At 36.3% G+C, this 26,148-nt stretch overlaps 1 protein-coding gene across 1 annotated transcript; it reads left to right on the top strand.

Annotated features, from left to right (window-relative positions):
- The first annotated feature begins 11,231 nt into the window (after window positions 1–11,231).
- On the top strand, window positions 11,232–13,442 carry LOC116203443 (receptor-like protein 7). The gene has a single exon (XM_031535176.1). The coding sequence runs from the start codon at window positions 11,232–11,234 to the stop codon at window positions 13,440–13,442; it is 2,211 nt and encodes a 736-aa protein (XP_031391036.1).
- Window positions 13,443–26,148: the final 12,706 nt, after the last annotated feature.

Raw genomic sequence — 26,148 nt, 5'->3', positions numbered from 1 at the left:
CTGGTGATGATTACTGAAGCCAAGAAATGTCAAGTAGAGATCATTTTTTTTTTTGTTCTGCAAGAACTTGAAAGTTCTTAGTCTGCAACATCTTTGCACATATATATACAATAGTCTCTCTCTTGCAACGATTTCATTTTTACCCCCCTTTAATACTTTACAGTTCTCTATATAATGCCTGCTCTTGTATTCATTTTTTTCAGCTTCTGCAGTAGTGATTCCACTAGTACAGCGCAACGGATTTGTTGTAATATATCAAGTCCTGACAAAGCCGAATCAAGTAATGATCTCGTCTAAAATCCAATGAAGGTTGTGGAGGACTGTAGACCTGAAAGGATTCATCAGCTTTCTGGACCAAAAGCCAGCAGAAGTCGCAGCAAACGTTGTTCGAATCACCAAAGATGTTGACAAGGCATATAGGTCTTGATACCCGATAACACCAAAGAGGCAAGTCAATAATTGTTAGGTCAGTAGCTTTGTCAGGCAATCAATCACTGTAACTATCATTTTGGGGATGCGAACCTTCAGACAGAAGAACAAGTTCCTCCTCCATATAAGCTAAATATACATGACTCATTTAGATGGCAGACCAAACATTGGACCCCTTAACTAATTGTGTTGAGAATCAATTCCTGAAAGAATGATGTCAATCAGTTCATTTCAATTCAATAATGTTTGATTCAGTTCAATCATAAATGAATTATGTTGTTTGGAAAATTAAGAAATCAAACTAAACTGAATTGAATTATCTTATTTGAAATGCATTTGAAAGAGAGTAATTTATTTGCAAAAAATTTAAAAATTAAAGTTATGAGTTTCAAATGAATTGATTTCTTTCTAAATCTTGTTAATTTTGGCCCAATTTGAATTCGAATGCAAATCTTGCATTTTTAAAACAAATTTTGTGTCATTTTAATATCAGACAACAATTGAATTCTTGTAAATGAATTGAATTATTGAATTTTTTAGAATCCCAAATTATATATATATAAACAAAAAACGAGCATAATTCTCACGTCACGGCCCGAAAATCCGACTGTATTTTCACTAAATTTTCATTTTTTTCCAAACAAATAATAAACTATAACCTACTAATATATTCATATGATTCGAAGTCAAGAAAAGGCCAATCCTTCGACATAACCATATATATATATATATATATATATATATATATTCAATCAATTCATCAACTAATCAAGCCAACCTACTCTAAAATACATTAAGAAAATAATTCCTTCCCAAAAGGATTTCTACTATATTCCTCGTGACAATTTACAAATAGCTAGAAGATTTATTCCTGGCCGTAATCCATTCAGACGCATTCTATACGAAAAGAACATCTATAAGATAACCAAGGCTCCTTACATAGTCCTCCGAGTTTATCCTCGATATCAAAGTGGCTCTCTTGCGGAGCTAGTAGTTTATCCGGAAAACATATGCAGAGTGTGAGTTACATCCCGGTGAGCACAAGATCCCATAGCAAAATGAACTAATATTGAACAAATAAAACTATTTTTAAACAACCAAGTAATTCATATAGATAATACAAGCATTCCCAAATCCGTTATTTAATTCACTAACAGAACATTATACAATATATCTAAATATCTAAATTCATTCTTAAACATTCAATTATCTTTATAGCCACAACCACACAATAATATTAGAACTAGTCCTTAAATCAACACCACATAACAAATTCATACAGACACGTCCCATACTAATAGCTAGCAAACAACACGGTTTTTGCAGAACAATTTCTAGCAACCTCAACAATCATCACATTTATTGTAATCAAACTAGACAAACAATATATAGTATAATCAAATAACATAGCCATAGGGTCACATTTCTTTACGACAGAGTCAAGACAGTATCGTGACCCCGCGCATTTCATCAATCTCAACTCCTAATATCAACTCTAATAAGGGGGGGCTGCCTATTATCTTCCGGTAGTAGGAGTTTAGACGTCCATTTTATATCCCGCTGGATCAGCAGTCTAGGCGTCCATTTTTATATCTCGCCAGATCAGCGGTCTGGGCGTCCGTTTTATATTTCGCCGGATCAACGGCCGATCATACCTCTATTTCTATTATGTTGGGTCCAGCGTTCCCATGGCTATAAACAAACAAGCAACATCAACAATATATCAATCTCATTACAACCACACACACCTTTTAATATCACAATAACTCCAAACAGATTATATCAACCATTATATGCTTATACCACAACATCAAAGTCCATCACTTACCTTATCTGCTTATAACTAATTCACACACTCCATACACTCATTTACCAGATAAAGCTCTTAAAGTCATCATATGCCTCTTAAAAAAAAATCACATGCCTTCATGCAAACAAATTATAACACAGCAAGCAATATCTCTCCAAATCATGCTAGTCTTCCAATTCCAATTAATTAAATCATCTCTAAGATTCTTTAGTAAATTTATATATATATATATATATATACATATATTTATTTACTTATATACGTCATTCCACAATGGAATAGAGTAGTCACAGAACACCCAACATATGGTCTATCGAATCAAGCCTTCGGATGCAAGGATTTGGTCTCATCAGTCCTACCAAATGCAAGCATAACAAGAAAACAGATCATATATCATATTGATTCCATCCATATATATATATATATATATATATATATATTCATGCCTAACCATTTGCAATTCTCAAGAGAAGAGAAAGATTCAAACCTAGGCACTCATGCTGTTATAATGGTCGATCATATAATCAATAAAAGGGTCAGCCAATCAAAAGGTATATTAAGGCAGCAAGTTCTTCTAAATAAATTTAACACCACAAGCCTTATAATTCAATATACTGAAATCCTGTAAACTCACACAAAGTAGAGTATAAGTCATAAGCTTAGGATCTTAATACAATCAGCTTCTTCTAATCATCCCCAAACCCCCCCTCCCAATTCCATACTCTTTACTTCCCATCAGTATTCTCTCTGCAATAATAAGAACCAATCAATAACTAATTTATCTTATTCCTCGTATCATCATTTCAACTTCACAATTTCAAAAAAGTAGTTACATAGATTAAATTGCTATGGCAGCTAGGTTAGTAAAAAAATTTATATCTATCACCAAGCCCAATAAATCATTTCCATGCTATTAAACCACGGATCAACAACCTCCACCTTAATAACATAACTAACATTACCCAATTCTATAGCAGCAAAGGAAAGCTAAAAAACTTGGCAAAGCTTAGCTTATATTAGCCATTTGACTACCGTTAGGAATCCAAAAAGCAACTTCATCAACTCAGCACCCAAACGTACTACTCCTTTCTAATTTGCTTAAACACAATAGGACTAAGTAATTAAAAGGGAAACAGAGCTCCGTTTGGATTCAAAGTGAGATTTTAAAATCTCATTTTAACTTAATTCTACCCACAACAAAACAAAATAACTCATACAAAGGCAAAGGGTGAGCCCTATTTATACAATTCTTTTTTAAAATCATACAAAGTCAAATGATGGACCCCATATAAAACCATTTATATCACTCTTTTTCAAAATCAAAATCTGATTTTAAAATATTACTTACAAATCAAAAGCAGCACTAATCAGCAATACATACCCAAAACCCATCAATAAAGATCACCCTGTCAAGGTCTTCCTCCCGGTGTTCTCCAATTTCCCAATCTCAATCTACCCTCAATCTTCTCTGCCTTGTTCCCCTCTCTGTTCGGTTTATCCACCACTGACCTGCTACTTTCCCCTCCTTGGCTCTTTCATTTCTCTATCTCTCCATCGAGCTCAAGCTCGGGCTCTGGCTATTGCTCGTTCACTCTCCTCCCTCTCTCTCTCTCTCTCTCTCTCTCTCTCTCTCTCTCTGTTTCTTCTTTTTTCGCTCGAACAGAGAAGCCTCTAGACCAAAAATAAAATAAAAATGCAGAGATGAAGAAGGCGGTGAAAATTATGGGCTCAAGGGAAGTTATTTGGGCCATGTGGGATCTAAATGTTTCTCAAGCCCATCTTAACAATCTGCACTATAATTATATATAGTATATATATTTCCGTGTGTGTTATAATGCCGTCAATATACACACTATATATATATATACACACACTATATGCACGAGTGTGTAAAAATACCAGGTCTTACAGCCGCATCATCAAAAATAAGAAAGGGGGCTCTCTCGCTTTGCCATGTCATCACTTATATATTAAGAAAAATTTGTCGTTAATTATGCAGTAATATATATATTATTTCCATATATAGTCCAACATAATATATACAATAGAACAAATATGCAGTAGACTATTTACATTAGCTACTATTCAGGAAATTTTTTATATTATAGCAATCAAATTACTGTTTATATAAATTGTAGCAAAATATATAGTTGGAAACTAATATTAACGAGGGTTTATAATATTTATAGAGTTTCCATTTTCATTATGGGCAATTATATTCTTATAATTTTAACCACAATCAAATTGCAGTTTATATAATATTATTTGTTTATAACATTGCAAAGGGAGAAGCAGCGCAACTAAGAGGCAAGCAAAGGGAGAAGCAAAGGTAAAAATCCTTTTTTTTGAACTTGCACTCACCTAATAAAAAACTTTTCTATTTTCTTTTGCGAATTGAAGAAATCATTCTTTCATACTAAAATCATGTTCACGTGTAAGATACTTGAATTTTTTTTACTTTTCACTTACTTATTATCTTTTCACATGATAAAAGAATTGGGTCCCTGAAAAAGACACATGAAAAATTAGAGTGAGATTGACAAGATTGTGGGATGACGAGAACACAAGAACTAATGAAGTCATTAGTTTTGACATAATTTTCCTTGATGAAGAGGTATGTTTTGGTATTTTTGACTAATTATAATATTTTGAAGTACAAAACTTGATTATTTATTTAATTATGATTATTTCTAATGAAATCATAGTTCTTTAATGCATGTAAGCATAAGAAAGTCTCAGATCGATTTGTTCAGATCGTTACTTCGTAAAGGAGGTTTATACACTGTTAAGAATTTTAAGATAACTATATACAAGAAGATAATCTATTTGATATCATCATCATCATCATCTTTGTTTAGAATTAGTTTTTCATACTAATTCAAAAAGGCAATTTTTTAGATATATACTAAAATATTAGTAAAATTATTTGTTTTGTTTATACCTGAGTTCTAATAACGTGTTCAAAAATCTTATATGTGAATCTTTTATTCTTTCTTTTGTCATTAATTATGTAGTAAAATATATAGATTATATATATAGCCCAATAGAATATATACAAAGGAGCAAAATATACAATAGACTATATACATACATTACGAAATATATAGATTATCTACAACATAATAAAGTTAAACTTAAATATAAAATAGATAAGATATATTATATAACAATTTGCTGCCACTTACATTCAACTTAAATATATTATACAATAGAGAAAATAGATAACATATGCATATATATCAACGTGTGCATATATACTGTTTCCTTATTTAATGAAAATCAATATATCCCTAATAACATATATATATACTGGAACATATACATACAATAGTCACTTTAGAAATATATATATATTTGCAGTATATATCATATATTGAGACTTAGATTGCTATTACTGATTATATATGTCGTATATATCATATAGTGGAATTTAGACTATTATTTCCTAAGATAAAAATTTCACTATATTGAATTTTTTATATTCGATAAGAATTTTTCTTATTAATCTGTATGACCTTTGCACGATATATATATATATTGTACATGTTTATTTGATATGCTAACACCAATATCGTATACCAATTTGATCGATTCGCAACACTTCACCAATATCTCACTAGACTTTGTTAGGTTTTCTCGAAATCCATGATCGTCAAATTCATCTATTTTTTATAAAAGTAATTTGTTTAGGATGTTATCTTTTAAATGGATCTTAATTTGTTTAGTGCATTTATTATTTGCTTAGAACTATTATATTTGCATGAAATTTTTTCTATATCATTTATTTTTTAATGTATACCTTAATAGATTTTGAGATGGTAGAATAGTTTATTATATACTAAAAGAACTGGGATCGGAAGAAGTAACGAAATTATCAATTTTGATATGATTTTCCTTGATAAAAAGGTAGACTTTGCGTATTTGACCAAGTATATTATTTTGTTAATAAAAAATAAATTATTACTAATTTATTATTTATAGTGAAATTAGGATTCATTGATGCATGTAAGTATAAGAAAGTCTCAGATTGATTTGTTTCGGGCCTTATTTTGAGGAAAAACTTATCCACGATTAATAATTTCAAGATAATTACACTTCCATCGAAGTATCATCAAGTTAGTGTTGAAGTAAAGATATCATTTTTGCTTAGTCGATGTAAATGATTTTTGATAATTTGTTGATATTATTAACATAATTCATTCGGTTTTAACTATATTTTCTTCATGCATCATGTGTTAAATTATTTAGATTAGTTGCAAAAAAAAAAAATGCAATTGCACCCGCAGAAAGCTTGGTTATCAACTAGTTTGGCTATAAAACTCACTGTTCTTCACTTCGTGTTAAGCAACTTATGCCAGCTGGACTTGCGAGCCTATTTTATTGGCCTGCGAGCCGTGCTTTGTTGGGTTTCTTTTTGGGTTAAGTAGGATTTATCTTCTTTTGAAGTTTATGACATCCTGTTGGGCCGGGGAGTGTTGTGTCTGGGAGATCTAGCTATGGGCATTAGTCTTGTGATGCATTGAGTTATAACGTGAGGAACGCCCATGGATAAAAAAAGAAAAAGAAAAAAATTAGCGATAAAATCACATAGATGAGATTTTCTGAAATATAGGGAATGATGAATTTTTTAAAATTTATTTTCAAATTATACACGCCGTGCGCTAGTCATCCTCTAATATATAATTTTGATACCCATATAATACACGTCACCCTCTGTACTCTTGATCAGGTATTTCAAGTATTACCGAAATGGTTGCGTGAAGAATGTACTTAGTATAGCTGTAGTCGATGAGAAGTTAATTGTCACATCTCTCTCGCAAGAAATATATGATGGTTAAGTACACTGAAAATCTTTCTTGTTTTTGAGTTTTTGGCCAATGGCAGATCTCTGCACATCTGCGATGATTCTTGTATTCCTACCCTTCCTGGCTTCAAACCTGATTGCACCCGTTCCGGCTCACACCCACCTCTTTGGGTGTGCGACCTGTTCATTCCAGGCACTCAGAGTCTGGAACCTGCCTCTCTTAAGGTCTTCCTTTTCCCCTAGCACAGTTTGCTGCTATCTCCTGATCCAACCAAACTCTCACCTTGCTTATGATACTATTACCTGGCTTGGCTCTTCCAATGGAGTTTTCTCCACGTCGTCAACCTATTTTCTGGATCAAAATCACGGGGTTTCCCAGGTCTCCTCTTAATCAAAGAGAATGGCTTGCTCTTTGGAGGCTGAATGTACACGAAAGACACAAGCTTCTCTTGTGGAAGCTAATTTGGAACAGCCTCCCAACCGGCAAATGTTCTTGCTGCTAGATTCCACATCAATGACACCTCATGCCCTTTCTCATTGTGGGGAAAATCGCGGTTGTAGCAGGAAAAATAACGATTGTCACGGTCGCTGCATTGGAGTTTTTTTTTCTCATCATCTCTGAAAATTCTGTCCTCGACGGCCGTGATTCTGTTGCGTAATACCGCGAAAGCCACTACCTCGACAACCACTACTCCTCCTTTGTTCTTGGCAAGCTTTGTATATACCCAGGGCCAAAAACTTTATTTCCCACAACATTGCTCATTGGGCCCCTTTTTGTAATGTCAGTGGCCCTATTCCCATCTCTTCCATCCCCAGATCGATTCTCGCAAGGGAAGGAAAGATGTAATATCGTCCTCCGACTTTTTGTTGACGTTTCGATTGAAGTTATGACCTTTCGAGCCAACAAAAAAAAAAAGGTCTTATTTTCATTTTCTTTTTCCTGTTTCAATTTTTGGACTAAGACAGAGGAAAATCACCGCTAATAGTTTTCAACCAAAAAAAGAATCATTGGTAAACTAAATTTGATGACAAACCAAATTCAATTGAGAGTCTCATACACTAGCTCTTAAATAAGAAATAACGAGTCTTAAATGGAGAGCATCCAAGATCAGGAGAGTGCTACTCTTTAATGGCTGACTCGGTTTGAAACTAGATTAATCGAGACCTATTGACTTTAAAATATTTGGGTGCACACACACAAAATACGAAAACACTATTTTTGTAAGGTAAAATGTCCAAAAAAATCACAAACTTTTCATTTTTTTTAACGTTTTATCACAAACTATATTTTTTGAGTAAGAAATAGGCGAACTTTCATTTTTTCGTTCCATTTAGCATTCATTCAAATTTCAATCAGTTTTGCTGACATGACCGTTAACATATGACGCGTGGCAAACGGTCACTAATGGTGATTGACGTGACGAGCCACATTATCAAAAAATATTAAAAAATTTGAAGCATGGGCAGCCGGAGAAGTCATCGGCCCTCTTTGTGCTTCGATTGCACAGAGGTCTCAATCGAGAACTTTGTGCGTTTGGTTTAAGAGTTAAAGTAATCTTGATTTTGATTTTGATTTTGATTTTGATTGTGGAAAAGGACAAATGAGATGAGATTATAAATTTGACTTGGGAAACGTGTGTTTTTGTTGTGTAGTGTGTTGAGTTAAAGTTAAAGTTAAAATTTTTGACTTGGGAAATGTGTATTTTTGTTGTGTAGTGTGTTGAGTTAAAGTTAAAGTTTTTTAACTTACAATCCAAACAAGACTCAAAGCCTTTGATCGAAGCACATGGAGGGTTTGATGGCTTTTCCAATGAAGCTTCATGGGCGACAATTATGGAGGCCGCCGCCGCCTTCCTCCCTACCGTCGGTTGCCCAAGCGTCAATTTTTTTTAATAATAATGTGGCTCGCCACTCAAATCACCGTTAGTGACCGTTTTCCACGTGTCATTTGTTAACGGCCACTCATATTCACTTAGATCGGCTTCCGAGCTGTCTCATACAAATATTGGGTAATAAATCGTGCGCACATCTGGGAGAACTTAAATAGCTTAACCCTTGAAGTCGTGACATCATCTGTACATCTTTATCACCTCTCGACCGACATCAACAACGAAAATCCAGTCGCCGGCTATTCCTACGAACCTTATGGGCCGTGGTGCAATGCTTTAACTCGATGAGGACGGCTAGTGGTTTTGCCCTCACTCACACCTGGGGATTGCGCCCTCGCATGCCAGGCAACCTAAATGTCATGTGGTAGCTGGAGAGTAGATCGCGAATTCCAGGCGAAACAACATGTAATACATCTTCTCTTTTTTTCGTCCCGAACTTTTACTTTTACTTCCGGTACATATACTATCAACTCAACATACACCATATCATGATGGCTTTCAGTCATCGGACCACTTGAAATGGAAATTAAACTTCAATCATACAGCTCAGAAATTTCCGATCGGCTTTCTAGTTGATGATTCGTGGACAAGTCCATTTCCCTTACATGTATTGTCCGGGGGCACCCCGTTTTTTGGGTAGATCACTTTCACGTTAGAAATCGCCAGTACTTATCAGATATAGACACAAGACTCTCCACAGGAATCTCAAGTTGCAACCAATGAATTGTATACTTTGAATGGAAAAGCGAGAAGGTGCTTGTTACTAGAACGTTGTAGAAAAATTGCAAGACCAAGAAGAGGGCCAAGGAGGGACTCGACTTAAATTTGTATTCCATTTCTAAGAATGAGACAGTATGCAGGGATTGTTGGACGGTTCATGAGGGTAAATGAGACAGAGATGTCCAGTTGGCATGTGCAGAAAATTCTGTATGGTGAAGAGATTAATTAAAAATATCATTGTCTTGGAAAATTAGCTTCTCTCTCTGCTTTTTATTATGCAGAATTTTCTTCGATAACTGAAAGGATGGAACTAATTAGACCAAAAGCATTGACTGACTATTAAAAGTCCTCCATGACTGTGGCGAACTAGATGAGTGCGATCTCCATGGGCATGGCCTGCGGGATATCTTTATCAACCTCTAGATGACCATTTAATGACTAAAGGATAAGTGCCCGAGAAAAGACGTTTATCAATCGATGAACCCGACTTGGTCTCACTAAACCATGCACGATAGCATTGACTAGATTTTTGTCCCGTGCATTACACGGCATTTTATGATCCAATGTTTTATTTATTGATACTTCTTTCCGGTATGAATCAGGAATTTTTTTAGTAACAAAATTAGGTTGATTTTTAGATTAAGCAAAAGTTAATTGGAATCTTTTTACTTTATGTAGGACGAAATAAAAATTTAAGAACTTTTAACTACAAATTACTTCATAATACAGTTTACTTATCAATCTGAATATATATGACAGTATGATTTATTAAATCTCTAATGAGTCAATATAAAATTTTTAACTGGATGTGCTCATTTGTTTCTTCCATTCCTTCATATGTATTTATCTAGAACGAAGTATACTATAAAATCGTTCATAAGAATTAATAATGGTGTCCCTTATAAAAAGCTCAGATAGGCTGTTAATAACGATATATATAGGCTTAAATAACGTAAAGCGAAAAACCCGAAAGAACCCCAGTTTTATGTCGTGATATATCTTTTTAAAGTTCCCTAATCTGATAAGTTGATCCCCATAAATTAAGCTAAGTTTATCAATCGCATCTCTAAGCTACATAAAACATATTTGCTCAATCAGTCACATATCTGGCGTGCTCATATATGGGGCACATGTCGTTCAATTTTAAGGGAAAATTCATGACATGGCAGAGCTGACACAACACCTTAGAGCAAGTCCAGACGTTGACACCCACCTCGGCACTCCCCCCGCTAGACGGGGCCGCGCTGACGGTACTCCCCCAGTTTAATTTTTTCGATAATGATTGTTTCAATAAAATATTTGCTCAAGTTTTAATTAACAATACAAATAAGTTTTAATATTTCAAGATTTCTATCATTAAATTCCCTAGTAATCGTCCGCGTAACGTGCGGGTTTTCATCTAGTTTCTATACAAATTTCCTCTCCCCTCCATTTTCTTTTCCTTTGGATCCAAATAATGGTAAAGGAGCAGCGTGTCAAAGGAAACGAGAGACTATTTCTATTTAAGGGATGAAATGATGGAATTCGTTGCATCCCAAGACAACATTTCATTATCATTCAGTCTTACTAACGAGACAATATGACGAGAGATGTTTGGGACGTCCTCTTCCTCAGCTTCCTCTCTTTCCTGATCTCACGCCAGTCAATAATAATAGTTGTTGCTATTGCTGTTGCTGTTCCCACCAGCAATACATCATCCCCTTATTCGTCCCAACGCCCGAGCCATGTCAGTGAGTGCGATGCCCTGCTCCAGTTCAGTCAATCATTTACAATCTCAAGGGATGCCTCTGCAAATTACTGCAACAACACTTCATATCCGAAGACAGCCTCATGGAAGAATGGCACCAATTGCTGCTCATGGGATGGGGTCACATGCCACACGTCAAAAGATTACGTGATCGGCCTCGACCTCAGTTGCAGTTGGCTTCAGGGAACCCTCCATTCCAACAACACTCTCTTCTTGCTCCCCAATCTTCGACGGCTCAATCTCGCCGGTAACAATTTCATTGGCTCACAAATTTCATCAAGGTTTGGTATACTTACCGGATTGGCACATCTCAATCTCTCTGGTTCTTCCTTCTCGGGAATCATTCCTCTGGAGATGATATCTCATCACCTTTCTAGCCTAATTTCACTCGATCTAACTGGTAACTTCGGCCTAACAGTAGAAGAGGATCGTAGTTTCAGAAAGTTTATTAGTAATCTCAGTCAGCTGAGAGAACTTGTTCTTTGTGGTGTAGACATGTCTAGAATTTCTCCTACTTCCCTCACGAATCTCTCTTCCACTCTGACTTCTTTGAGACTTGGTGAATGCTCTCTACAAGGGACATTCCCAATGAACATCTTCCATCTCCCAAACCTCCGCATTCTCTCTCTTTCTTCTAATTTTAATCTCACGGGTGCTCTTCCCCAAACAAATTGGAGTAGTAGCCCACTCGTCCGCTTGAGTCTATCACATACAAAGTTCCATGGACCAATTCCTGATTCAGTGGGGAATCTCACATCCTTGGAATATTTGGACCTCTTAGACAGCGAATTTACTGGGTCGATGCCACTAACACTTGGAAACCTTGACCGCCTATCTTTCTTGTCTCTCAGTGGTTTCAACCTCAGTCGTACCATCGTAGACTTTGAAATGTTTGCGAAGCTAAAGAATCTTGAGCACCTTTTGCTTTTGAGGAACCTTAACGTAATGATTCCGAACAGTGGGAACTGCTCCTTCCCGCGGCTCAAAGAGTTCACACTTCTTGGCGTCAACTTGAGCAGTACATTCCCATATTTCTTGAGATCTTCACCTGAGCTGGAATTGTTGGACCTTTCCGGAAACATGATTAGTGGTCCAATTCCTGAATGGTTTGGGAGAGTTCGGAGCAACACGCTGATACGCTTGGATCTGTCATCTAATAATTTCACCAGAGAGATTCCATCATCAATCTGCCAAATGAGTTCAATAAGACAAATGTCTCTTTCAAATAACAGACTCAACGGCGCCATCCCGGGATGCTTGGGAAATTTAAGTAATATCTCCAATTTGGATTTGACCCACAATCTGTTACAAGGTCCACTGCCACGATCTTTAGCAAACTGTACAAGCTTACGGTATATAGATTTGCGATCAAACATGTTTCATGGGGTCCTTAATGAAATTCCCCTCCCTCAGCAGATTGAATCCTTATGCCTCTCCAACAACCAATTTTCTGGACAATTGCCGATAGTATTCTTCCGAAATTCGAATGTTGAGATGGTTGACTTAGCCAATAACAATTTTGACGGCCCACTACAGATTCCATTGCCCTATGTTTGGTTCTATTCCGTTGCAAACAATAAGTTTAGTGGAGACATTCCTCATCAGCTCTGCAACGCCACTCTTCTAGAAGTGGTGAACCTCTCCAATAATAGGTTAACCGGTTCCATTCCTCACTGTTTCATAAATTTAAGCGCATCAGTGTTGGACCTCCGAGCAAATAAGCTTGTTGGTCAGATACCAGAGATATTTTTCTCGGGGAACAACTTGAGGACGATTCGATTGAGTCAAAATAGACTTGAAGGTACTCTGCCACGATCTTTGGCGAATTGCAAGAATTTGGAAGTTTTGGATCTCAGTGAAAATGAGTTGGAGGGTCGCTTCCCTTATTGGTTGGACACTCTTCCGAATTTGCAACTGCTCGACCTGAGATCCAACAAGCTTCGTGGTCTGATTAACAACTCCAGGAAGAATAATCATCCCTTCCCAAAGTTGCATATTTTGGACCTCTCTGACAACAGCTTTTATGGTCATCTTCCAGCTTAGTACATTGCCAACTTCATAGCCATGAAGGATGAATCAAGAAGCAGTTTACAATACATGTGGGTAAATGATACTCGGGTAAGCTATCAAGATTCCGTTACGGTGGTCATGAAAGGGTTTGCTATTGAGTTTGAGAGAATTCTGACCATGTTTACGACCATTGACTTCTCAAGGAACTTCTTCGGAGGGGAGATCCCAGAGTTAATCGGAGATCTAAAAGCACTCAAGGGACTCAACCTTTCTCACAACAATTTGATCGGCAGAATCCCTTCTTCTCTGGGGAACCTGACGAATCTTGAGTGGCTGGACCTCTCCTCGAACAAGCTCAACGGGGAGATCCCTAGAGGATTGGTAGATCTTATAGTGCTCTCCTGGTTGAATCTCTCAGATAACCAGCTCCAGGGACTGATTCCTCAAAGCAGGCAATTTGACACATTTAACCACCCCTTTGACGGGAATCCTAAATTGTGTGGGTATCCCTTGCCAAAAGCATGTGGGACTGACAATCAACAGTTACCTCCTTCGACTTCTCCAGGAGAACGAGAAGAGGAGGCTGAATCCGGACATTGGATTGAATGGAGGGCAGTGCCAATGGGCTATGGATGCGGGCTTACACTCGGGATATCAGCATGGTTCATTATGTGGGAAACCCGGAGACCAAGATGGTTGGTGAGAAAGGTTGAGCAATGGCTGGTGAGAATGGTCGAGAGGAAGAGACGCAAAAAGACAAATAGGCCGAAGAAAAATGCTGCTCAGAGAAATCATGCGAGGTACTTGCTCATGACCGATTTTTCACATTAACATGTTTATATAAGAATGAAAAAGTGCGTTTAGTATTTACTCTAAATATTTTTTTCTCCTTTCCATAAACAAACACAAATTAATCAGGAGGAGCACTTGAGGCTAATAAGATTGAAGAGCAGCAAAAAACAATGCACGTGGAGGCTTCCATCAACCGAGGGTTATGGCAATTTATCAAAAGATCAAGTGGAAAGCTCACCTTCTTCAATCCATAAGCATCTTCATTTTTTCTTTTTCCGGTTTCAAGTGAATGACAGTAATCGTGCATTTTATTTCTTCATAATAAAATGAAGCATCTAAATGAGATCAATGCAACTTGAAGCGTCTGTTTGGGGTAGAGTGGCACTTATCGAAAATTGAGGAAACAAATCTACAAGAATGAAGATTCTTATGTATCAACACGACAAAGACTATTTACATGTCTAATGTTCATTACTTATATCCAAAACTGTGCTCTCTCACCACTGTAAAAGAATTGAGACCAGAGATTGTAGCACTAACAAATCGAATAGCTAATCAAATGGAAACCAAAGATTACAAGTTTGGTGTGCCAGTCAGACTCTCATTATGCACTCTTTATATCCCAAAATTTTGAGCTGAGAATTCTTCTCCCGAAATTAAATGGAACCTCTTACTGATCAATCTGTTTTTTTTTTCATTGAACAAGGGTGGAGCCACATTGTCCTATGGAATCCTACAATGGTCATGAGCTATGGATTCCTTCAGCGTCTCCATAACCTCCTGCCCTGCCTCTGTTCCTGCATTCGCCTACACCACCATTTAACTCGAGAGGTTTCCAAATGCATATGTTCTTACATTTCGAAGAGATTTACAGACTATGGTTTTTTTGCTATCTGCAAATAAAAGATGAGGGAGGAAACGTTACGAGACAGGCTCTACTGCCGCAATCTATTTATTTGGAAAACTAAATCTCTTGTAAAAAAATCTAATTTTTAATTTTGGTTCAAGTAATACTAAAGAGAGAGTGGAAATACTAGAAAACCCATCTTCATGGCAGGCATGAAAGGGAACCCCAAATACTTTTCATATGGTAATAATTTTTCATATCAAGATCATTACCACTCAGTCTAACGTCTACAACGAGTAGAATGAAAAAATCTCTTTATCTCAATTTCAGAAAGAGCATGAGGTGGACACACAATGATGTCCACCTCATGAATGATAAAGGAAAATCCAGGTTAAGTCACATGAGATGGTACAAAGGCTTCCCAAACAGTTTCTTTTATATTCCGGTGAAAAACTGGAGTACATATCATTCTTTAAGGCATAAGCTTGATTCATAGAGCATTTTGTCCCACAATCAAAATATCATCTTTCTTTTCATAAGCAACTCAACCAATATATGGCAGCAAATAAGCAAACAGTTTAGAGAAACACACTATGAAACAAATTTAGAAGTGAACTAAAATGGATGATAATTTTAGAACAAAGTGAATATACAGGCATCTAAAATGACTATGAACTAAATCATAACCTGCACAGGTAGAAGAAACAGCCTTAAAAAAAAGAAAAAAACCTTATACTCACTTCTACGGCATAGTCTGAGTCTGCGGCAGTGTTGCTGACAGATGCTCGAGAAGCCTTTGTTTTGTCATCTTTTTAATGTGCTGAATATGCTGCGATCAAGAGCAAACAAACAATCAGTTAGAACTTCATACCCTGATCCTGTCATCAACAACTGATTAAGGAGTTACAAGGCGCTCCATTTACTCCCGAATTACCGACATTTACCGTGTACCAGCTAGTCAACCAACATTGGCCGTATTCTTAAGATCATTTCAGTGCAATAACCTGAAAATTCTTTCATAGCATTTCTTGGGTGCCGCTATTCAAACACTCTTTTATAACATCCATAAATTTTCACAAAATTATACCCGTATATTTTTCCATAATTTTTACATTTCAATAGAATTTGGTAATTGATTCCTGGTGAAATAAAAATAGTATATAATTTTAGATAAGTTTCATGATGAGCTTTCCATGTGTCAACCTTTTATTAAGCTTAGTCATTTTTTGCCACGACCCGAAATTCCGACAAAATTTCCCCTAAAATTTCTAATATTCCATACCAATCAATGACCTGCCATACATCTCAAAAAAGCAAAAAAAAAAAAAAAACCAACCATCTCAAAAGTTCATCTGACATGATCATCATGCATCACCCATAGGACAACTAAATAAAATTTTCGGGGTCGTAACATATTAACATCATTCTACATATGCTTACTTCCTAAACTTGGAGTAGATCTAGCAGCCAAAAATTTTCACGTTGATCCCCGATGTCCGAAAGTTTCTCCTCTGCTAGTCTAGCCTCTAAGTCATTTGAGAAAAAATATATATATGTGTAGGGGTGAATTGTATTTCAGTGAGTACTATATTCTAAAGCAAAATCAACTAATGTACTACTATAAATTCACATGCAATCAATCGTATACATATATAATCACATATATCCATATTCTACAATAACTCATGTCCAATGCCAGAGTTGTAATAATAATATAGCTATAAAGTCGCATTCCTCGCGATAGAGTTGTAATGGTATCGTGACCCTGCATATTTCAAGTAAATCATCCACTTCTTCCCTCTTCTTCTCATAACCCATATCTCACAAGCGAGAGCCGTCTATTAACCTCTAGCAATAAGAGTTGACCACCATTTATATTAAGCCGGGGTCCAGCGGTTGATTAATTCCCCACTTATATTCCCCTAGGTCCAGTGACCGATCAATTTCCCATTTATATTTCACCAAGTCTAGCGGCTGATCAGGTCCCTATTTATATTCCTGAGTCCAGTGGCTGATCAGGCCCCTATTTATATTCCACCGGGTCCAGCAATCGATCAGGCCCAATTTGTAATCTGTCGGGTGCAACAGTTTCATGACTATAATCAAACAATAATACTGATACTCTCAAATATATGACAACATCCTTTTAAATAATATATCAACAACCAAATTCTCGCTAGCAATCTGCCACACTATTCTTCCTAATTTATTATATATATATATATATATAAAGTACTCACAGACCCATAAGAGATAACTCAGCGAGTTGAGTCTTCTGAATGCAAGGGTTCAGTTTCTTCGGTCCCTATATACCATAAACATGACAAATCACTGAGTTATATCAAGCTCTTATTGTCCAAATATATGTATATATATAATATGACAAATGGTGCCACATCATCCTTAATGAAAACCCATCAAAACCCGTGGGCTCCCAATTATAGATAAATAGTTAAAGCCACTAATCATGTCAAGGGAAGCAGCCAATTTAAAAGAATTGCTTAATAATTCAAGGCAAAAGAAAATCCCCCACTGCCATTGCCATCGCAACCAATTCTATCACCTAAGTATTAGCTCACTATACATCAAGAGCTCTAATCCCTTTAATTCTTCAACTACGATGCTCTAAAAATTTCATTCTGACGAGCTATTAAGAAGTACTAACACACACACAGAGTTAAAGAATCAGGTACAAACATATAGCTCAAATAACAACTCTATATCAACCACATGCAAGAAACCCAAATAACAAGTCAAAAGAAAAACCAATATACAAATCACCCACATGCAAGATAACCCAAATAACAAATAGAGAGAAGATCAACAGACACAACAAAGACAACAATTTCAGATCGGACATACCAAACCGTGTTGATTATCTAAGCAAATGCAAGTTTCGGCTTCAATTCCGAGGAGTCCTACCTATATCCCGACTCTCCCTACTTCGTTTCCCTCAATTTCATTCTGTATGATTCCTCTAACTTTGCAAGTTAGACTACCTCCAGCGACCGACTCTGTTGTGTCTCTCATGCCCACGTGGCATGAGAAAGAGACTCGCGGCAGCGTCTCTGCCACTGGAGCGCGTCTCTCATTTGAATATGAGAGACCACCGGGCGGCTGCTGCGTGGCAGCCCCTGGGCCCCACGTGGCAGCTTTTTCTCCTTTTTTATTTTTTATTTTTTAAAATTCAAATTGTATGACCCACTTTGAAGACTCAAAAATAGAGACTGGCTAGAGTGGTGAGTCTCTTTTCACCTATTGGTGGTTCATCCTTTTCTTCTTTCGAAATCGAACAAGAGAACTAGAAAAATGTGACGGTTTGGCAGTTGATTTTCATATCACAAAACTTCATTTAACAGCTAATTGGAGAGTTAAATGAAGACGAAAGGGAAATCCACCATCCTAACCTTTTCCAGTCAATAAAAAGTGAAGGAATTAAAAGAAAAAATTGGACACTTTGGGTGACTTATGATGAAGATGGACGTGTGTGTGTGTGTGTGTGTGGTGGGGCGGGGCGTGAGGGGGTTCCCCGTGATCTGCAGAGAAGGAACCAAATATGATTTAGTACCACCAATAAAACCTTACACATCGATGCGCAGAATTCTTTTGCTTGAGCAGTAATCTCGTGGGACACATGCCAAAGACATTTAGAAAAGCTCGTTTTGAGAAAGTACCCACTTTTTCAATAATTATTTAAGGAAAACATCGAGGCCAACCATAGGGGCTGATGTAGATTCCGTTGTACGTATCGATGATAGAATCAAATCTATGATCACAACTCAGTTAGTTCCGTCAACTGATGAGAGGTTATCTAGCCGTGGTGTGATTTATTACAGTCCCTTGAAAACGACCAGAAATCTGTTAAAAGTGCAGGAAGGAAATCGAACTAGCTAGCTAGTTGATATGCTTTTCTGAGCTACTGAGTTAGTCAAAATGCTAGGGAAAGGCATTGCTCTAACTTTAAGTGTGCTAATCATCAATCTTTCCGTGATTCTGCGGTGGCATTTACTCCAACATCTGGTAAAGGAGGAATATGGACACCTACCAATACCTGCCAGCCTTAGTGGTAATCATTCCTTATCTCAAAACAATCTCGCGTGGAATAATTACGACTAGTCTACTTAATATTTGAATTAATCAAGTGTTGTTGAGTACTGTAAATATGCGTCTAGCTAAGCTAGCCAGCATTTTTCACTTAATTAAATATCAGAGAACAATATTTAAATGGAAGGTGGAAATAAAGACTAAACTTGTAAGTCAATTGCCTTAGTCTATAGTATACTCCAAATAAATACAGACCGCCACGATACTAGCAGTGTAGCGCATATGAGCAATTGAGTCGCATGTCTGCAATCAGAAAATTCGAATAATCAATTTCATGATGCGAGGAAGATGTGAGGGTCAGATTCTCTTAGACCAGCTTGATCACGCAACCGGAACTAGGCTAGCTTATAGAACAAGAAAGTGCTATTGCAAAACTGGACAAAATGTGAAAGCTCCAAAACTTCCGGACATAGAGAGAGTACGTGCAATCTTCCAAATTACATGCCCAATTCGACTCTGTTTTGCATTGCATTGCATTTTCATTTATGGATAAGCTTCTATGTTTAACTTTGACTTTGCTGAATCTTCTAGTTTTGACTCTGTTTAGTCCTTTTAGGTTTAACCTGATATCCAAGCTAGCTTGACTTGATGTTTAGACTAGCTTAACCTGGTGTTCAAGTATGTGGGGTAAATTGACAATCTTACCCTGCCATATGCTTATTTCTTATCAATTGTCTTCTTCCAAGTTCTTCCGCCATAATGTGCTTGAGTTCTCCAATGGTATTAGGCCTTCAGGTTTCCAAGCCTATACCTCAAAAGTAATTTTTAATTCCATGAAAGAAAGCTGCGATCGCCTTACTCGAATTTAGATTCTACACCTTAGCCACTGCCTCAATGAATTAAGTTAACCAGTTTTGAAGAGGTTCCTTTTTGTTCGGCTGCATAAAGAAGAGGATTGCCATGCCTTCTTTTTATTTGCATGCTTTCTTCGGACCCTTCCGGAAATTTCCGATGCAATTGTCTGAAACAAGTAATAGATCTTGGTAGCAAAAAATGGAACTAGTTAGATGTAGCTCCGGTCAGAGATGTCGGGAAGAACTTACGTATATGCTCACCTGTAACATTTCCACTTCGAAGCAGATCACAGAAGCTACTAACATGCGTCCTCGACTCAAACTTCCCATCGTATTAATATAGCTTATTCAAGTTGAAATTTGATGGTACTGGCTCCTGGATGATCACAGGAGTAAAGGGTGACAGATACTCGTCCAAAACAACATGCTTTCTTATTAGAGTATATAATCTGATAGATTTGCATATATATGATCTATCAGATTGTATACTCTAATATATCAGATTATTTCCTTTGAGACACAATCTATTTCCATCTTCATGTTCTATAAATTTTTGAACCATCACTTGAAGTTGAGCAATCATTTTGGGGATATGTTCATGAGATTTGGACTACCTGATTGATGGGAACATCTCTGGTGGAGAAGCTATAGGGGGAAACTGATCGACATACCACACTCATTGCCTATCTCGTTGCCTCCCTCTCAGCGAGAGCACCAATTTGTATGACCGGCGGGTTACTGACTTGAATACGACTAATGAAGAGCGGTTCTCAGTCGTTCCTCCAATTCCTTGACATGATCCAACTCCGACCTGAAACATATAAGGAAAGTCGAATTAGGAACGAATGTCCAATTCGATCCTTGGATGCTTAAGTTAGAATAGCAGTAGTGACTGACTAGTTGATAGAAATTCATGAAATGGGAATGCTTACCTCTTATTGTTAATAGAAGTCCTTTGTGCTAATGAAACTCAGACGTCTGAGCGCTTCCCTGAAACTTTGATGTTTGCCTCTAGTTCGAACCCATTCTAGCTCTGACTCTGCCAAGCAGCTCCAACTTTGTTGAGTCCTTCAGGTTTAACCTGATGTCTAGCTTAACTTGATGTTCCAGGCTAGCCGAGCTCGATGTTCATGTGTGGTAAAATGACTATTTTACCCACAACCCATATACTTATTCCCTTTCAAACCCTATCATTATTCAAATTTCAGTTAACTAAGAGATAAGTTTAAAGTTTATATTAAACAAAAAAAAACAGAGAAAACAAAACAAAGGGAAAGTTTTCATTGCACAGAGTCCACGGGTCTCTCTTGTAATCAGGGAAAAAAAATCAAAAGTTGAATGCCTGAGGCTGAGGTGGAGGGGGGACTTTGGCGGAGAATATTTATATTATTTTCTGCAAATCAGAGAAAATGGAGAAAATATAGTGAAATCATTCAAATAATTTACATTCTTTATTAATAAGATTCAATGGTATTTGAATGTGTCAACTACTATGACATTCATTATTGGGCTTTTACCGAAGGGGGTCAATTAGTTTTAGTGTATCATTCTAGAATTATTTTACATAATCATATTCTGATTTATGAATCTCACCATCACAATCAAAGCAGGAATAGGGACTCAGAAATGCTATAACATTTGGCACTCTCTTTTGAATTATAACGTTTATTTTTATTTGAATATTTAAGACTATGGTTATTAGAATCGTGATTCGAATCGTAAAATCTTACAATTCTACGATTCAAGGGGTGGCTAGCGATTCCGATTTCATGGCATGAATCGGGAAGGTAGAATCGTGGCTGAATCGCAATTCAAATCGTAGAATCGTAGGTTTCAATCCAAAGTCGTATGCCCCTCTCTCTCCCTCCTCATCTCTCTCGTTGTGCAACAGTATTGCTCATCGGTTCTCTTATTTTATGAAAAGTTTTGAAACTTGTCTCCTTACTGTAAGTGATAGGGACTTGGAGTGTGTTTAGTTTTAGAGTTGAGTTGAATTGAGTTTTGATTTTAATTGATTTGTAATGATTGTGATGTTGAATAATGAGAAAAAGTGTGAAAAAGTAATGAATAGTTGAAAAAAAGTAATGATTGTATTGTTGAATTGTGAAAAAAATAATGAATAGTTGAGAGAATTTATTATTAAAAATTGAATTGAATGATTAAAAAAATTAAAGAAAAATAGAGAAGTAATAATTGTGTTGTTGACTTTTGTTTGTAGTGAGTAGAGTTAAAGTTAGAGTTAAAATTTTTAAATCAGATTGCGAAATCAAACGGGCCATAGTTTCTGGAACATTGATTGCCATCTGGTTTGGGATGAGTTAAGTTGGAATTTTTTTTCTACTTTTTTATGTGCAAAGAAAGATGATTCCAAGAAGGGACAGGCCAAGAAGAAGTTATGGAGAAAAATCAACTTCGTCTATAGGATCCATGACAGCGGTACTATATCAATTTTCATTGGAGGTTGTTATAGTGGAAATCTCTTGTGAAAACTAAGCACCATCTAATTTTGACGAATGAAAGTGGAAGCAACAAGATTTATCATTTAATGTTTACTTCTACTATTTATGACATGGGATTTGGTGTATATATATGCTGTTTTTTTATTTAATGGTAGAATCTTACGATTCACGATTCCTCGACTTTTGACCGATTCTAGGTAGAATCGTGATTCTAACAACTTTGTTTAAGACTTTTAACTTTGTTTAAAATATTTAAGCAAGGCATTTCTCATCTCATTGATATAGTTTTTAATTTTAAAAATTATTTCTGAAATTTTAAAAATCAAAATAAAAAACAAGAAAACTGAGGAAGGCAAAGAGGACGACGGGAGCACAAACCCGAGTAAAACAGGAGAGGTGGCACCCTCTCGGATCTCGATTTTAGGAGGTGGGAGCGTCGCTGGCACCCACCACCCTTGTACGAGGTTGCTAATGGCTTAGGCTGCAGGCGGGTGGGTGCCTGTGAGACCTCACCGACCTTCCCTCCAAGACAGTTGTTTAGCTTCTAATTTTAGAATGAGTTTTTAAAATTTTTGAAATGAAAAATTAATTTTACAAAATACAATATCCTTATTCAAATCAAAATTAAACGTTATGAGAGCTTAATCAAATATAAATCAAACGTCATGACCTAAAAGAGAAAATGTACTAAACGGATTGGTCTTCTCAATTAGGTACTTTATCCCAAAGAAGTAGAAAATATCTCTTTTTACCTGACTTAGCAAAAAAAAAATCCTTTTTATACCAGGATTTTTCAATGTTATCCTAAGTTGATAATGAGATTGGAGCAAGTATCTATAAGATCCGAGATACTGTCCCACTATATTAGTAGATCATTATGGAATTGTGCACTTACTTTATTTTGGCTAATACACAAAATGGAATTTCACTAATTTACTAAAACTGTCATTGTTTTTACCATGAAAAGATTATAACCTCTCGTGTGTGTGTGTATATATACATCCGTGTGTGGGTGTTGCATGTAGTGTTGTAGTCATTCTTGGAGGAGAGCTCTCATTAGAGAACATCATTGCATATACGACGGTTATAAATCTGTAGAATGGAAGCTTTCATCAAATATTTAATGTGCGCGATTCTGGTCCTCGCTTGCCTCGTCAGCAAAGGTTTGAATATATCTTTTATTTTCTCTCTTTGCCCTCACTGATCGAGTTTATATGTGTTTTAAGCGCATGTCTCAGTCTTTTGCCGCTATGATCTTGTGTTATATTTATTTTTAATTTAATTTTTATTCAAAAACTCTTGAAAGATTTTCAAAATTAATTGAAGCAATTTTTTTTTATATAGTCAAATTCCGATAACTGTAATAACAAGGTAAAAACTATTTGTACTATCTAATATCATAAAATTATTGTATAGAAAAGCATAATTATGAAAAAAGCATGATTAGATTTTTTACCGATGGACTCTTGTGAATAGGAATTACCTACATTGTTTTTCTCTCTGCACATCAAACATGCATCTGTAATTAAACCATTACAGCTATGCATAATTTTATATTAATTTTTGGATGGAAATCATAATAACTGATTTTGGTGTTGCACAACAACATAGATAAAAATTCAAAACTGTGATACATGTATATTCATTTCATTAAAAAAATTAATAAGATACACAGTATAGATAATTATATATTATTTATGGATTTGTAATTTGAAGCGATTGTATAGATATTTGGCGGAGATTATGATAAGTAGCACTGCCAATGTACGGGCTAATTATTAGAGTAAATTATATACGTATAATTAAATAAAATTATAGAACAAAATAATTTCTTAATTAATATATTATCGATGTCAAATATATAAATATATACTTCAATTACTGTACTTATTGATAAATTAGTAAAAGATACTGATAACATAGTTTTGTTTTATTATATATCCCGAATAAAGATAATAAAAACTGCCTACACTTTTGTCATGGAAATACCTTTAGTATTCAAGTTTCAAAAGTTATAAGATCTTCTTCTATGAATCGTTTTCCCGGAAAATAGAACTAGAAATGATTAGCCATTTTCCAATAGAATAACTTATTTGTCGAATTATTAGCAATCAAGCAATCGATACACATATAATATTTATGCAAATTATGTAGTTGCTATATGCATAAGGCCTTAAAAATTTGCTTTACTATATCTACCATAAATTATAGATTATCTAAATATAAGTGGGGGACTTTCAGGCGATTCTCAGTGCATAGCTGACCAGATAACGATCAGCCAATCCCCGACTCATAGTGTGATCGAAGGGAAGCCAGAATGGAAGGCCACAATCAGGAACCCCTGTCCTTGCAGTGTTTCGGACTTGAGGTTAGGGTGTGCGGGTTTCCAAACGGTCAAGAGCGTTGATCCCTCAATTTTGGCACAATCAGGGAACGAATGTCTTATTAACAACGGGAGTCCTGTTTATGGACTTAGTACCTTCAATTTCACCTACGCTTGGGATACGCCTTTTGATTTCACAGTCAATTCTGTTACTGTTAACTGTTCATAATCTTTGATGATCGGTCAGCAGAGAGACAGAAACCAAATAATATGAGCTTAATGCGACGTTGAATATCTATAGCATGTGGTTTTAATAAGTAAATTATTTTTAACATGTATATCTTGGCCAAGCTTTAATTTCTTCATCCAATGCGTGCTTCCCCCGCAGATCCTCTGGTCTTTTTTCTTTTTTTTTTTAACCCCGTCTATTGAAGTCTAATTGAAACTCGACTAATCCAGTTAAATTAGATCGGTCCACTAAAAATAAATATCTCTCAGTGTTGGTTTTCTATATTTATAAGGACTTGAATTATTTCCAACCTCTCTACTTGCATTCAATGTAAAGTTATAATAGTGATCGAGAAGACAAGACCTTAACCTTTGTAGCTTCGTATTGTTAAACGGGGCTAAGTCTCGGGATATCCATATACTTGGAATTTGACTGATGAATCACCATAACTTCCTGTAACATAACAGCAGCTTGGAGAGTTAAAACTAAAACATGTACCATCCTCAGCTATTCGACTAAACTGAGATAAAAGGATACTTTAGCTTTCGTGGGATTTCACTGGTAGATTTCTCCACTATGTTTGAAGCTCTCCAAGTACGGCTCCATATTCAAGTGGCAGAAGATCCAATCGAACCGTAGATGCTACCTGAATGACTGACTTCTCATCGACATAAGAACAGTTTATACAAGAATATCGGGGTGTCTCGGTTCGGAGTAATCGAAAAGGATGAGCTTTGGCTAGGAAGCCGTAACTCAGGGAACGCCTCCTTGTAGGTGGATCTCGGCCGGAGGCAGCCAAAAGATGAAGTCACAGTCCTAAAGTCGATTGTGGAAAAATAGGACCCCGGTCCCCGGAAGGTCCGTGTTTGGTGGGTCCCAAGATAGCCGAAAAGAAGAGCCTTAGGCCAAGAAGCCTTGACTTGATAAAACCATTCTTAACCCGGAAGTGTTGGATTGGGTAGAAGGGATAGAATGGAATCGGGGATTTCGGTGAGGAAAGGTGAGAAAAAAGAATGGAACGAGATGTTACAAGGAATAGGTGAAGAAGAATGGAGCTGAGGGTTTGGGGAACTAGGAGACAAATGGAACCAATAGTTCCGCGGGGTTGGTGACGAAAATCAAAATTAGAAATGGTGTGATACATTGATATTGAAGTGCACGTGCGATAAAGTAAAGGATAGATGAATATAA

This window comes from Punica granatum, chromosome 1, assembly GCF_007655135.1.
Source record: "Punica granatum isolate Tunisia-2019 chromosome 1, ASM765513v2, whole genome shotgun sequence".
Lineage (NCBI taxonomy): Eukaryota > Viridiplantae > Streptophyta > Magnoliopsida > Myrtales > Lythraceae > Punica > Punica granatum.
This window is presented reverse-complemented; position numbering and strand designations above follow the sequence as displayed.

Bases quoted from the DNA above. Each gene is read 5' to 3' on its own strand.
- LOC116203443 (XM_031535176.1), top strand. From the start codon at position 11,232: ATGACGAGAGATGTTTGGGACGTCCTCTTCCTCAGCTTCCTCTCTTTC.